The sequence below is a fragment of the Aulonocara sp. 'chitande type north' Nkhata Bay genome, linkage group LG19 (assembly GCF_057382095.1).
Source record: "Aulonocara sp. 'chitande type north' Nkhata Bay isolate Kocher_YH1m ecotype deep benthic linkage group LG19, A_spYH_male_GT1.1, whole genome shotgun sequence".
In the NCBI taxonomy this organism is placed as follows: domain Eukaryota; kingdom Metazoa; phylum Chordata; class Actinopteri; order Cichliformes; family Cichlidae; genus Aulonocara; species Aulonocara sp. 'chitande type north' Nkhata Bay.
In genome coordinates this window covers 7,737,023-7,752,607 of record NC_141362.1, presented here as the reverse complement: position 1 = coordinate 7,752,607, position 15,585 = coordinate 7,737,023, and the positions used below count along the sequence as shown (strand labels likewise).

At 40.0% G+C, this 15,585-nt stretch overlaps 1 protein-coding gene across 21 annotated transcripts in view; it reads left to right on the top strand.

Moving 5' to 3' along the window:
• mark3a (MAP/microtubule affinity-regulating kinase 3a) overlaps positions 1-15,585 on the top strand; it is a 46,292-nt gene that overhangs the window by 12,105 nt on the left and 18,602 nt on the right. For 15 of the 21 annotated variants that reach the window (XR_015126341.1, XR_015126342.1, XR_015126340.1 and 12 more), the window contains exons 4-10: positions 2,897-2,945; positions 4,545-4,610; positions 8,893-8,963; positions 9,950-10,006; positions 11,474-11,710; positions 12,116-12,256; positions 14,724-14,823. Coding sequence is in view for 18 of the 21 variants with exons in the window: in XM_086274176.1 (XP_086130302.1) it covers positions 2,897-2,945; positions 4,545-4,610; positions 8,893-8,963; positions 9,950-10,006; positions 11,474-11,710; positions 12,116-12,256; positions 14,724-14,823 (721 nt within the window). In the remaining 3 variants the exon portion in view is untranslated. Of the gene's footprint in view, positions 1-2,896; positions 2,946-4,303; positions 4,413-4,544; positions 4,611-8,892; positions 8,964-9,949; positions 10,007-11,473; positions 11,711-12,115; positions 12,257-14,723; positions 14,824-15,585 lie in introns of those variants that run through there. The other 6 variants (XM_086274173.1, XM_086274186.1, XM_086274183.1 and 3 more) reach the window with 2 other exon arrangements.

The window sequence follows — 15,585 nt, the reverse complement described above, 5'->3', positions numbered from 1 at the left end:
GTGTGACTTCACCCTCGAATTGTGTGTCATGTGGCCTAAAGGTTCCTTGTATAGATCATAAGATGGATTGCGTAATCAGGACAGCTGTGCATTATTGCAGCGGCATGACTGGATCACCAGCAGGTTTGAGTCCTCGACCTAATAGCTGTATTATGTGGTGAATCAGCCCCGTCTCTCCAGAGTTTTTCCACTAATTCTGTTTACTGCGTAACATACCTGACAAAGTATTCCCATGTACTTGTTGGCGTGTTGTGTTTAGAACCCACCCAAGTTTCAGAAGGCTTGTATATGCTATATAGGACAGCACAGTTTGTACCGAAGTCTTCACAAAGTTACACAGAAAAGATAAATTGAGATGCTTCTCTGTCGCTGATGAGGTTGTTCAAAGCTGCAGCAGCTTCTCTTCAGTAAGAAGGAAAGAGTTCCTCTCTGAGCTGCAGTGAAGAGGTTTCCACTGTCACACAGAAAACCAGCTTAGATTTATTCCCCTGTACTTTCAGAGAGCTCAGGAGAGTATTTTGAGTATAATGACGGGCAGATCAGGGTGTAATGACAGTGAGGAGACCTCAAGCTCACTCCAGTGCTCCTCTTCCTCTCGTCATCTTTGTCAGAGGCCAGACAACTCCTGCATCAGTTCGTTTTTCTGTCTTTTAATTTTTTTATTTTTGGGGGGCTTCTCAAAAAATAAAACTCCTTAAGGCCTCACTAACTGGAGTTCATAATATTCCCTTCAGTCTCTGAGCAAGGAATTACATGAAACTTATTATCCAAGTCAACAACTGCCCACAGCTGGAATTCTCTACATGATCTGAACATTTAAAATTACTGTTAATCGTTTGTTTTTGTTTGTTTGTTTTGTTTTTAAGTATAGGGGATGCAGAGTTGATAATAGAATGTATTCTTTCTGAAATCTGACAAAAAAGAGCGAATCCTTTTAGATGTAAATAATTAGTGAACCTACTCTGTAGTCACCTGTGAGAAACCTTTATTAATATTTCAGATCTTATTATCCAAGGTATGAAAGGAAAACCAAGAAATCTTGTAGGGGAAGTTCTAACAAAGCCGTACTTGGAGCGTTTACATTTTCTGTGAACTAAGAGGATTAATAATAGTCAATTATTCAACAACTGGATAAATATTAGACTTGTGATGCAGAAGTGATCATCTGTGGCAGAAACTGTAATGACTGAATGATGTATTTTTACAGTCACAATTTCTGCTGCTATGGGTAACTATGCAATAGGTGTCATTGATACAGTGCACCATGTTTTGCCACCTTACAGTTTTCAAACTGGACTTCCTGGTTCATATTTCATGTTTCATTGCCTCTCTGAATTTTCAGCAAAAGTGATGCTATAAAGGATCCTTTATGGTGCTGCTGAAACATTTCTTCATTTATGGAAAAGATGACAGTTTTATGTAATGAATGTTTTATAGGTTTCCACTTTTTAGCCAAAAAATCTAAACGCAGTGGATAAATCTTTCCTGAAACATGTACTTCTTCATTTGATTGAAGACTTTTTGTGTTTTCGGGCTGTCCAAGATCTGTTTGTCAGCAAGCGAACCAGCACATTGGGACTTCTCCTGCCTCATGAAAGATTGATACCTTGTTTTATATTTTTATGGAAGAGAAGAAAGTGAGGTGTAGTTTTCAGCAGCTCAATAATAAATCCCATGTGGTGCTCTTTATGCCTCCTAAAGCGAAACACTAAAAAGGATTTTTGGCCACTAAAGATCTCCTTGTCTGATCACTCTGAAGCATAATGAGGAAGCATGTCAGCTAAGTGTCTTCCTTTTCTGAGGGATGGAGATCTGACACCACATGTTGAACTTAGTTTAGATTACCTTTGCCCGTCAGTGGCTCTGAAACCACCACTATGTTGCAGAATTTCCTGTAATCCTGTCACTGTGTCAGCAGCAGCGACATAATGACCACATTTCTTTGACAAATATGCTGAGGATGTTTAGTAGAGACCAGAGCTTGAAATGCCATGTTAGCACTCAGGAAAGCAGTGTTAATAATAGTTTTAAAAAGTCTTAATATATTAAGAATGGTCACACATTTTGAGAATGTGTTCTTAAAAATGTATTAATGCACAGTTTGGGGGGGCTTTCGGAGTTTTTCACCCCTCACTATATGAACAAAACCAGTGAGCCACATCTCTTAAACCTATGCCCAAATAATCATGTAGTTGCACTAGTTTGTCGTCATGATTTAACTCTAATGCTGTTGTCGTGTGTGTGTGTGTGTGTGTGTGTGTGTGTGTGTCTCTCTCTGTCGGGGGGGTGGAGCATTGCACACAGCATAACGTTGAGTAAAGACAGGTAGAAGACAAGATGGCTTACTTGTGTTGTTGAGAACTCCTTAGCCTACTGCAAGTGTAGCAAAAGCTCCCAAACAAGTGCTACGCTCTCTGAAATAAGACAGGCAGTCTGTGACTGCAGTTGGACAGGTTGCATGGAAGCTTTTGATTGGTTCATGTAAAACCTCCTGCCTCCCCAAAGCAATCAGCCGAGGAAAAACATTGCAAATGTTTTTCAAAGTTTATTCAGAATGTGTTTATCTCCTGCGCCTGTGTAATGACATGGCATGTCTGTAGCCTGCTATCTAAAAATATTTCTTAAAAAAAGCATTTGCACTGAAACACTTTGACATGAAGCCTCTGTTTTCTTTGCTTTGAAGTTGTTTTGTCATGAAGAAAAGGGACAGGTTAACTCACACAGTCCACTGGGATAGTCTGACTTCATGCTGACTCCCTCATGAAAGTGCTCAGTGCTCAAAGACATACAGCAGCTTTTATTATTGTGGTTTTTATCTTCTGAGGTTGAATAATGTGCTTTGTTGCTCAGTAGACTATATGCTGAAGTCTAAACTCTGAATTTTTCTAATTTTCAGCTCTTCAGAGAAGTTAGAATAATGAAGATCTTGAATCATCCCAATATAGGTAAGTGCATCTTGTTTAGAAATAAGAATTTTAAGTATATGAGCTTTATAATGACGAGGACGACTGACATGCAGGTTCAACCTTTGGACCTTTCTGTTGGTGGACATGAAACAACAAGTTCCTGCTATGCATTTTGTCATTGCTTTAATTTCCCTTGTAGGATCAATAAAGTATCTATCTAACTAGATATGACTCGTTAAACTTTTTACTTCTACATGAACTGAAACATAAAAGAAGTCAGGAGATTTGAGCAGATGGATTTGTAGCATACATGTAACAAGCCATCTAAAGTACCAGGAACATTTTCAGTAACAAGGTCGAAGCCTGCATTCTTGGCATTTTATAAAATGCTTGTGAAAGAGAAACTATAAAACAGGAAGCCGTCCCAGATGACATTCAGACTTTACTACCTTCATCTGCTGTTAACTGCCGGTAATTGAGGCTGAAACTGGAGGACCGTTCGTCCCGCTTTGTTTTGGAATCGGAGTATGATCGGTAAACAAGAGAGCGCATGCTGCTCGGAGCCATAATGAACGCTGGAAACACTGAGTCGTCTGCGAGAGCCAAAAATGCCAACAAACGCCAAACCACAGCAACAACAAGGAACCTACATTACAAACAAACCTTAGCTGTGGAGCGCCTGACTATGGAATGTGTAGCCACAGGAAAGCTTTTGTGCTGAAATGAATAATTAATATTATATTTTATCTTCATGAATTATTATTCCAAAAAAATGTAAGAAAAATAGTTTATCCTCAGGTATTATAAAGCTTACCAAAAGTCCTATTGATGATGACTTTATTTATATGTACGTTTTAGAGGAAATACAGATGTTGCCAGTGTAGCAGATGATTTTTAATGGGGGGAAATTTAAGTTTTTGGATTTCTTTTTTTTTTTTTTTTTTTTTTTCCTTCCTCTCCTTTCTTTGTATTCCCCTCAACTCTGGTAATGTTTCTAGGCATGAAAGTGCACTTATATGTACTATGACCATATAAGTATATACTAGTAAAATCTGACAAATTTATTTGTCATGAAACAGATTAGAGAAGTCTGCCACAGTGCATTTTGTTCTTGAAATGTGAATTTCCTGTTTGTTTGGTTTTTTGTTTTGTTTTTTCCCCATGTCCTCTCTGCTTGAGTTCCTCTACAAAAGTATAATAGTAATTATCAGAGTGATAGTAAATGCTATCACCAGCCCATAAACTCTCTCTCCCCTCCTGCATTCCCTTTGTTTTTCATCCCACCTTGTCTATATTTAGCAGTGCAGCTCTCAGCTGCTCGTCACAGTCCTTTATATCGGTGAGCTACTGCAGTAAAAGAAGGAAGGGAGGGGGAAAAAGAAAGGAAAAAAAGAATTTGGACTGTACAGTAAATACCGAGTGCTGCTCAGCTCAACTATGATGTGCTTACATGGTCACGACACGCACAGTTCCATGTGACTTCACTTTTTCTTCGACTCACTCGGGGTGTGTGTTTGGAAACAATTTTTCCGTGTTCATGAGCATGAATTCATTACTGCCTCTGTCTGGATCTCTCTCGTCTTTTGACATAATTGAATTTATAATTCCTCTCTCTCTCTCTTTCTCTCCCTCCTGCAGTCAAGCTTTTTGAAGTTATTGAGACCGAGAGGACGCTCTACCTGGTAATGGAGTACGCCAGTGGAGGTGAGACATAGATGCAGTGGTTAGCAAAGTATCTCCAACATGTCAAACTTGTGAATTACAACCATTAGGATTGTAACAGTAGCTGTAAGTGCAACATTTGGTTCAAGAGTTTGGCTGCAGAAGTCCCTTTATGTTGCCGTGCTCAAACTCCTGGATGATATTTGCCTGAAGTCGAGGTTCTGTCTTGACAGCTGGCAGATGCTGTGTGGTTTTTATTTTGCACGACACTTTAACTCACAACATGGTGAAATGGAAATGCCAGAACTTGCAAGTTCTGTGCTCACACTCTACGGCTCAGTCGACTGGTCGCCATGTGGTGCTCACTCTGAACACGAGCAACGAGCCCCCACTCACTTTGTCCACCGGCAATTCCAATAAAGTTTCTCTGTGATAGCGAAGAAAGTGCGAGGTCCTGTGACTTTGTGCTGTGTTAAAGCTGACATTGCAGTTCTGGTTTTAATGGATTCTTTGAAGTTGATTAAGAGTTTGTTATGGTTGTTGTAATTTATTTTATACTTCGAACTGGTCAGATTTGAACGCATCCTCAAAATGTAAGTAAATATGAACCATGTACTATTACACCCCCAGGCAGCCATTTAGTAAATATAATTGCATAATAAATTTTGGTTTTAAACAAATGTTATGGTTTTATAATGCCAAGAACTTTAAGAATTTCCTAGACCCCCATGAAAATAAATAATTTGAAAAACAACTCCACTAACAGCTGCTGCACTCAAGACCACATAGTTGGTAGAAATCTGCTCTCTGTGCTGCTCCCGAGAATAATTTATTAATGCCCAATGTGATAAATGTGCATGTTAATAATTAATATATCTTTGGAGCAGCATATCATCTGCAAACTGCACTTGTAGCTGAAAGGGGAAAAAAGGAACAAGATTACTTGTACAAAGAGCTCAACAACAGTTTTATACCATAGCCTGAGCTTTAACCTGACTTCTGCACGAAGTATACAGTAATGTGGAAAAAGTCTTGAACCCTCATTCATGTCTATATATTTTGCTTCCAAGGACTTTTTTTGTAATTTGTTTTAAAGGTTGTCTTCAGGAATAGTTCTCTAAGCTTTCTATTGGTCTTTTATTTTCAGGCACTTTGTTACTAGCAGCCTGTCACCAAAACACTCTTTTGCTGAATCTATGAAAAATGACAATCATAACACAGTTGGATCAGCATAAAATAGAGCTATCAGACAAATGTGGCATATCTCGGCATGGTGTGCATTGTGCCTTTTTTGTCATGTATAAAACACGGCGGAGGCTGTGTCATGATTTGGGGCTGCATTTCAGCCAGTGGTGTTAAGGATCTTGTAAAATTGATGTAATTATGAATTCAAAAGAATACTGTCAGATTTTAATCCACCACATAGTGCCATCTGGAAAGCATCTGATTGGCAATGGCTTCATTTTTTAGGATGACAGTGATCATAAGAACTGTGCCAGTGCAGTAAAAGCACATCTGGATAGAAAAACACACAGTGGGACACGATCAGTCATGGATTGGCCTCCCCAGAGCCAGAAAAGCAACATTTTTGAAGAATTGTGGCACAACAAAAAGGCAGCCAACATCTAAAGTAGAGCTTTGAATGTCCTTCAAGAAGCCTGAACACTACTTGATAAGAAAGCTGCCTTAGAGAGTTCAAGCTGTACTGAAGATTAAAGGTGTTCACACCAAATATTCGCTTTCGAGCACATTGGAATTGTACAAACTCTGTTTTATATGTTTGCATGTTTTATTAACGCAATGAACCTATTTTCCTACCGCAATGTATAGAAATGAGCGGTGACTCAAGACTTTTGTGCAGCGCTGTATGATAGGCATTGACATATTTTTATTCTCAGAAAATTTACTATAATTTATAAACTACCAAATTTAAGTTAAACATAAGTTAATTAGACGTAGAGTTCAAACACATTCTTTTATACTTATTACCAAAATTACAAAATGCTTATATGAAAGCTCTCATGAAACTATTGCCACATTCTGAGACATTTGTATCCCACATGCAGTATATATGAAAAGGAATGTAAAGTTTAAAGCTACTCCCCAAACGTTGAAACATAGTGACATAAGTATTAATCCATTCGGAAAATGAACAAATCCACTCAACACACAGGAGACGAGTCAGAGCAGGAAAAACATGTTGGTCAGCTACCATCAGCTCTGTGGGACACTGCATGTCTGAAAGTTCCTACAGTGTTGCATGTTTGCGATTTGAACATTTTGTCTTCCACTAAAGTAAACATTAGTTTCAGTTGTTCACTGGATAAATGACTTTGTTGGAAAAGCATCCTTTAAAAGCTAAGACTAACTTGCTCTTAGATTAGCTTCAGCTAAGACAAGAGAAAAAACCTTAGTGAACAAGATTTATCAAGAATGAAGGAGATTAAAATGTTTCTGTAGGTGAATTTGGGATTATGGTCTTGTTCACACGGTCAGCTGCTACAGTTCCTCATGCCTTACTTTATCAAAGTCTCAGTCATACTACCTTTTAGGGCGTGCAAACTGTCACTCAGAGCCTTGAAACAATCCTTCAATACATACTTTTGCGAACACTGACATCCAAATACATTTGCCTGTGGGTGCCGTGGTCACAGGATAGCTGAGGGTTTCTCTCCCAGTCTGCTTGAGGCAGCTTGTGAAAGAGGTGAGGTGGGTTTTGTGCTGCAGTAAATGAAGAGGAGTGAAGGGGAGCACGCAACAGCTACAATAAACTATGCCTACCCTCCAACTTGAGATATATGTAGCTGTAAGACCCCCAAAGAGTTTTCTCTTGGAAGTCTTCAGCTGGGGGAAATTTTCTTTTTCTGAATTCTCATTTCATGTCATGTCATGCCACATCTTTCCATCGATTGCTTGAGCTGTTCATTATTGAACTGCTGAGCTGAGCAGAGACGACAAATTGTGAAGACATGCTTGTTGGGTACCAAATCACATTATCACTGAGATGGGAACTCTGATCACTGGCCAATTGCATTAGCTCTTAGTGACGTAAATCGAATACTTGTTTCAGTTAGTCATTGATTTTTCTCAGAAGTCATGCAGGATCTTAAGGTGACCCTGTCAGGTTGCTTGAAAAAAAAGTGCAGCTTAACTAATGTTGTCATGATAGAATACCTGCTTAGTGTCAGAATATTAGTGTTACCATTGGCAGTAAGTTGCTGTGTGATGTTTAAGAGCAGAAAACTCGGTGCAAAGAGGTGGCGTGTAATAACTAACCAAACTGCCCACTCCAGTATATATGCACATGAGACTGTATTTAGGGCAGTGCAATTTCATACCTGGAATGCTGTTATTGCTGTGCAATATCATTATGTCCTGATATTTTGTACATTTTTTCCATAATGTATACAGCTCATTTCTCTTAGATTCTTACATGTGTATATCCTAGATCCTTTTTTTTTTATTTTTAGATTTATTAGTAAATTTGTAAAACTGTATGTGCTGAATGACAAAGTGACAAGTTTATTCTATTCGTCTTTTCTAACTGTGGCTGAGTCCGACTTGATAAGTTGCCCCAGGATTATTTGATAGTGCAGAAAAGTGATGGCAGAATTTAAGAAGCCTTACAGTCTTGTGCCTCAAATTAATTTAAGACAACAAAATTATAGTTTTGTTCTCCATGCAGTTTTTATTAATGCTCATCTTTATGTACGACATGCTGTTTACCTCTGACATGCAGAGTTTCAGCACGCTCATTCTGTCTTTAGCGGTTGAGTCAGAGACCGCTGATGAATTGATGCTTATAAGTACAGAATCGCACACTCTGGCTGCCTCTGCAGGTCAGCGCCGAGAGCGCGGAAGGGTTTTGAGGATTCAAGAGAAGTGGGGGAGGTTTTTTCTGTTTTGTTTTGTTTTTTTTTCTCTCTTTTTCCTATCACCAGAGTATGGGCGTGCACATGCACGCACCAGCAACTCGAGTTCAATTAACACACGAGGGAGTGTAGTCACGTTTTGGTTGTGCGTGTGGGCTGAGGGAAGGGTCTGCTGCTGTGGAGCTCAGCTTGGCGGCAGCTTTGTGCCTCCAGGAGAGGCTCAGTGTGGAGGAAGCGTTGCCGAGCTCAACTCAATATGGTCAAGAAACGCCCTCGAACCATGCACATGGGCGATGGTGCAGGCCAGCTGCGTATAAGTTATTTTTATCTGCAGATTTTTAGAAGCTGCGATTCACTTTGTGTTTGTCTACTTTTTTCGTATCCGTTTTCCTCACTGCTTATTCTCTACTTTTAGTGTTTTCCTCAATTTCTCTCTTTCTGCTCTTTTGCAGGAGAGGTGTTTGACTACCTGGTTGCACACGGAAGAATGAAGGAAAAAGAGGCCAGAGCTAAATTTAGACAGGTACCCAGCTTTCTCCCCCTGCAGTGTTCTGGTTTCACACCTCTGCTCCTGGCTGTGCTTCAGACAGGACGCTGTCCTCTGTGTGTCCTCGGAGGACAGAAGCGTCTCTGTTGTGTTGAGACTGATGAAATGTCTAAACCGACTTGCTTCCCCATCACTTACCTCTTCATGACTGTCACAAACAAGCCATCGACTGTTGTGTGAAGTGCTAAGAAGCTGGTCCAAAACACCTGGCTGTTATGTATTCATGTTCAACACTCAGACTCTCTGTATCTTTTTGCCCGTGTTGGTATTGGTTTAATTAGTAGTGAACGACAGTGATCTGGCATCATAAATGAAACAGCCTCTGGTGTGATCAGATTTTAGATTAAAACCATCTTAAATTGTGTAATGAGAAACAATCCCTTGATAATCAGATCTAGCTGCAATTTCAGTTGAAGAAGTTTATGTAACCCCCCATCCTGTTACCATTCTACTTTATGAACTGTTTTGATAATGCTCATAAAAGTGACACAACCTTGATGCAGTTTGAAAACATGCAAAAAACTCAGTTTGGTGGTGTTTTTTGCCAGTGTTTAAGTTATAAACTCTGTGCATCTGAGTTGGTGGATATACTAACATTTTGCGTTTTGTAGTGTTGGTTTCTCAAGACAACACAAATAAAATTCTGTGCAAATCTTGAAGCCTTAAAAATGAAGGGAACTGAAGACTCAAAAATGATCATTTTAAAAGCTCTAAAATGTGTCACTCAAAGGAACTCCTTGTGCCCTGATACTAGCAATACTCGTACGTGCCTCACGAGTCAGACGAATGTACGACAGAGCTACTGCACAAACCTGTTTTCTCACCGCTCTGGTGTCGTCAGCCCCACCTTAGCTGAGTTGTATCTTTCCTGTTAGTTTCAACCACATCTCCTCCTACACCACATCCTTTATCACAGTCTGAGAACATTTAACTAAGCTGTACTTGTGTTTCGTTCGGCACAGATTGTATCGGCGGTGCAGTACTGCCACCAGAAGCACATTGTTCACAGAGACCTCAAGGTGAGTGGTTAAAAATGCAAACACAGCAAATAAAAAAAGATCGAACTTGAATTTTCAGTATTTATCCAAAAGCCTTTATAGGTCACACTGTGGTGTGCATCATGCATCATTCAGTTGAAAGTCATTAATTCAGATTAAAAGGGATCACTGTTATTTTTGTATCCAGCTGGTATTTGTATTGTATGTATTTCTACTTCAACTTGAAGTATTTGAGGAACTTGATCCCCATCTGAACTCCTCTTTCTGTCCTCAGAATCTTCACATTTAAGAAGCTGATATACTGTACATATTATATTAGGGTCAGTAGATTTTAAAGAGTTTGCTGTCCATCATGAATTAAAGGTCACATCAGTCCCTGTTTTATGATTCCCGTCTTAACTCCCATGTTCCCACAGATGAATCCAACACACACACAGCTAGTGAGGCTCATCTTTTCCCTTTTCCGACAGTGTCCTTGGCCACTATGGCCACCATGAAACAAATCTTTGCACCATAGAGGTGGGAGGAGTGTTAAAAAAAAAAGAAAAAGTAGGTGGCCCTATAAATTGTCTACATGTTCTCCCGCCTCTTCTGTTTCACAGCCGTGATGCTCTCCATTTTAGTTCTCCAACTATAAATATTGATGCCTCTGTATTTTTATCTCGGCATCAGTGGGAGTAGCTAAGAGAAGAGAGGCCCGTGTATCTGCTCTGCCAGCAGCTGCACATCCAAAGTGTTTCCTCTGCGAAGCTTCATCAATGATCAATGAGTAGGGAGATGACAGAGCAGCACGGAGCTGCTCAGCGCGCGTCCAAATGTCACACTCGATGTAGAAGAGGTATACAAGCCACATTTTAACCAAACACTGTCCCTCGGGCTTGTAGGCCATTTTGTGCCTCTGAGGAATTCTGGGCTTTTTGTGGCTTCAGCAGCAACACCTGCTGAGATTTTGACGGTCAGACATGTTGTGATGAGTGCTGTTTGCATGCAGCTGCAAGCCTCTCAGGATGTCAGTTCAGTGTTTCAGCTGGAAGGATGAGTCCTCTGTGTACTCATCTCAGCTTTCTAATTAGTCTTTCGCCTACAGCTACATGTCAGCAAAGAGCAGATGGCTGGGTTGAAATCTTCATTCATTCACAAAGGAGAAATTATGTGTTTTTTAAAGCCTTATAATCCTGGATTTTTGGACTCATAAATAAATAAACAGGTTTTTGATTTTTGGCACTTTTCTTGACACTTTATGGACAAAATGATTAATCAAGCGACTGCAGAAAAAGTGCTTATCGTGTTTGGCTTTGTCTAAAAAATAATCACTAATAAAGTCTATCAATAATATCATCAAAAACAAACTTCATGCTGCTGAATGACAGCAATACAGAAGAAATAATTATTTAAACATTTTGGCCTTCATGTGGCTGCCTCTCCAACACTGACCAGTGTTCAGTGCTCAGCAGATTGCCTAAAAGTTACTGGTTTGTCTGTTCAAAGGCTGAGAACCTGCTCCTCGACGCAGACATGAATATCAAGATCGCAGATTTCGGCTTCAGCAACGAGTTCACTCTGGGCAACAAGCTGGATACGTTTTGCGGCTCTCCGCCGTACGCAGCACCGGAGCTTTTCCAGGGAAAGAAGTACGACGGGCCAGAGGTGGACGTTTGGAGTCTGGGGGTGATACTGTACACGCTGGTCAGCGGCTCGCTGCCCTTTGACGGACAGAATCTTAAGGTAGCGTGTGGATGACATGATGCTGCAGCTTCTTTCTCATAGCAGAAGGAGAGAGATGATGCTCTTTCTCCATATTTTCTATAAATAAAAGTGACTACCTTATTATATTGGATCCTAGGTTACACAATACAAGATGTTTTTACATTTAGCAGTCCAATTAGAGCAACTGAGAAAGCGATAATAAAAACAATCATAGTTGTCATTTAAATGCTGTTATATATAACTGTTGGTACTGTCTAGTGTCACATGTACCATGGGTTTATATGGTGCAAATCCTGTGGAAGCTGTTCCAGGTTCTCTTAAATGATTAAAGTAAAGCTTATGCACGATGTTACAGTCTACAAACCAGCCCCTACATTTCTTCTAGCAATGATCTGAGATCAGTCCGTTCATCCTTCTCTGCAGGAGCTGCGGGAGCGTGTGCTCAGAGGGAAGTACCGCATCCCTTTCTACATGTCCACAGACTGCGAGAACCTCCTCAAACGCTTCCTGGTGCTCAACCCGGCCAAGCGGGGTACTCTCGAGGTGAGGGAGGACGCAGAAAATGTAAATATACCTCTTAGTTCTTAACGCACTCCCAGAGCACGTCTGCACCATTGGAGAATGCCATCCATCCTCAAACCCCTCCTCTCAGTCCCTGCATCTCCCCACTGCATCATCTCCTCTGACGCCGACGGCGTCCTGTTTTGTGCGTGTGTGCCCGGCCCACACTCTACTCCTCCTCTTATGATGTTGTAACCATGAATAATGCATCGACGTTTTTGTGTTTGTGCCAAAATTGGCTTCTGTGATCACTTCTCTGCCTTCATTTGTGCCTCGAGTATACATCAGTTTTCAAGAGGGTGCATATAACCTACTTATTTAAGTCTGCGTCATTATGAGCACAAAGTACAGCTGCGTTTTTAATGCATTTTATTTATCTCCCGGTTTAAGCAAGATCAAAACGTGCAGTGTGCTAGCGAACACTTCAGTTCGCTTTGAGTAGAAACAGCACACAGTCCTCACGAGTACATTTCATTTTGCTTTAACTTAACAGGAACATTGCTGAAAACAATCCATCTGTTATCAGTAAATCTGGTGTCCAGAAATGTGCTCACACCTAAAATCCATCGAGCATCATGGATGTGAGGATTAGCTGGTTAATAGATGACATGTGAAATATCTTTGGCTTTTAATCAGCACATGATTCTAAAGTGAACATAATAGGAGTTCAAAACTCTTCTGTTAGCAAAATATAATATGAAATTGCCCGTTTGACTGTAAATGAGTTTCACTACATTGTTTTTGTAATTGTGCATTGCCTTTTGAGCAGCATATAATGTTGTTTGATCAAATATTTGGGGTCCAAGAAATCCTCCAGTTATTGTTAAGGAAACATTTGTGCTTTTTGTCACAGTATTAAATAATAGATGAGCAGCAAAAGCTACAAAACTGTAAATGCAAACATGTTAAAAAAAAAAACATTCATGTATAAGTAGAAATGTGTCTGTAGTACATTTCAAAGTTCCAGCAGAAGTAGGAGGATAACGAACAGCGGTGTTGTACGATCAGACTTCAGCATGTTCTCTGATGAGCCAAATGAAATTTTGACCTCTTGACCAAAAGCATTAAAGGTCCTCAGAGTCCACATACTAAGTTAAATATTACTGGACAAAAATAAATCAGTTTTCCAAAGTTGATTGACAGAAAATGGCAGAAATACCTGGACTTTTTATTTCCGTCAGAACATCTGCGGTGGTTGGAATAATCCAAGTGTTAAATGTAAGAGGAAGAGAGGACAGAGAGAATTGTTCCACAGATCAATGTGTGAATGATCATCTTTTAGCTGTTCACACTCCGCAGTAAATCATTCACACAAAGAAAAATCGTTCTTCTCACAGTTATTTTTGGCATGTAAGCTCTGAACTTGCTATTTAATCTCAAAGCTGATTTTCGCCTTTCATTTCAAGGAAATGGCTTGATTGCATTTTGCTGAATTCTTTAGAGCAGACAGTACGTGAGTTAAAATAAATAGTGCTGGCTCGAATGTCGGGGTCACATCTGTTGGCGTTTGATGCCACACGATTGACCTGGATTATGGCAGCCACAGCAGAGCGTGATAATTAGTTTGGCTCTGTCCTCAGTAAAACCCCAGGGACCAATTGATCAGCTGATGATTGATTAGCGAAATAAAATAAGGGTGCAAGCAAATGTGATGGAGCACAGTTCAATGTGTAGTGTTTCTGGGAAAGGACTGAATTGTAATTAAACCTGAGTGGAATGCCTCATGCACTCGACTTACTGTTTGATCTGTTATTACAGTGGATGTTAAATGCATTGTTAGAAATATAAATCTGTCAAGTTTAGACTTGAACTAAAACTTCATTTCAATATTGTTAAACTGTAACATCTGTCCACACCAGTTATTTTGGACTAAGCCTTTTCTGATAACACCAGATAATATTTGAAGATGCACCTTAAGAGCTACTAAAGGTTTAACCTCATGAGCTGTGGTGCCCCCAATTTATGTTGATTTGATTCACTTTTTTTTTTTTTTTTTTTTTAAAGCTGAGACAAAGGTTATAGTTCTAGTATCATAGAACTACTTAGCAATTTCAGTGGGAGTGACTTCCTCAGTCTCAGCTGACTGCAGGTTTCTCCAACCTTAGAAACAGTACATTTGCATAATGACTGAAACCAGCCCACTGAATAACAATGGACTGTGGCCTCACAGCCCATTGTTCGCCAGTTTCTCCCATTGAAAAGGTGTCCAGATGAATGGATCACCTTTTTTGGGATTTCCTTACCTGGAGGATTGAGCACTCTCAAACGTTTCAAACTATTAGTTTCTCACAGTTTATTCAGGTTTGCCTGTTTTGCCTACAAAACCCTGTAAACTTCTGTGCTGGGGAAAAAGAAAATGCCACTTTTTATTCGGTGGTATGCATGTGTGCCGTCGGCGTTTGTTTTTTGTTTGTTTCTCTTACGTATGTGTAGCCACATCTGTTCTAATTGTCTGTCTTTATTTTTACAGCAAATTATGAAGGATCGATGGATCAATGCAGGATTTGATGATGACGAGCTCAAACCTTACACTGAACCAGAGCTGGACATCACAGATCAGAAGAGAATAGGTAAGGCTGATGTTACTATTAATATCGTAACTGCTTTTTTGCTTGTTTGTTTTCCCCTTTTGAAGGATGGATTGCTTCATCATTGAAGTTCTTTTTAAGTCAGTTTTCTGACTTTCAGGCCTGTCATATACACTGTTCTATAATCAAAAGAAAAAAGTACACACCCCCTCCTTCTCCATTATTACTGTAAAAGCTCAGTCGGTAATTTTCGTCAGTAGTGAGAAGACGTGAGATGTCGAACGTTAGTGGGGTTACGGCTCCACAGTGCAGAGGCAGTCTCATTATTTCAGTGCTGAAGAGCTTGAAAAGGAAAAAAGATGAAACATGACGATGAATAAATAAATTCGAGCAGCGCTGCTGCACGCAGAGAAGAGAACCAGAGAAGCCTCCCCATCATGCCCTGGATGAAAGCTCTTACATAACTGCAGCTGGGGTCGGCCGTTGGTGCACATGTGTCGGTGCGAACTCCCAATCACCCAGGAAAACGGAAAAAAGAAAGATGGAGGAGGGGAGAGAATGAGGTCTTGAAGTTGCCGACTAGTCTCTGGATTCTAAACAATGCCTGCAAAAGTTTACCTAAAATTATTACTGAATGAAAACAATGCATTGTGGAGCAGATGCTGTCTTACACAGGAAAAGGCTTCGAATTTTCAGTGTGGATGACATCTAATTTATCTAAAGGCTTCAGCAGCACAAGGGCCAATAGAGAGAGCATTTATTTTCTTAACACCAGGAAACACTGTGAACAGGCCAGCTTAAAGG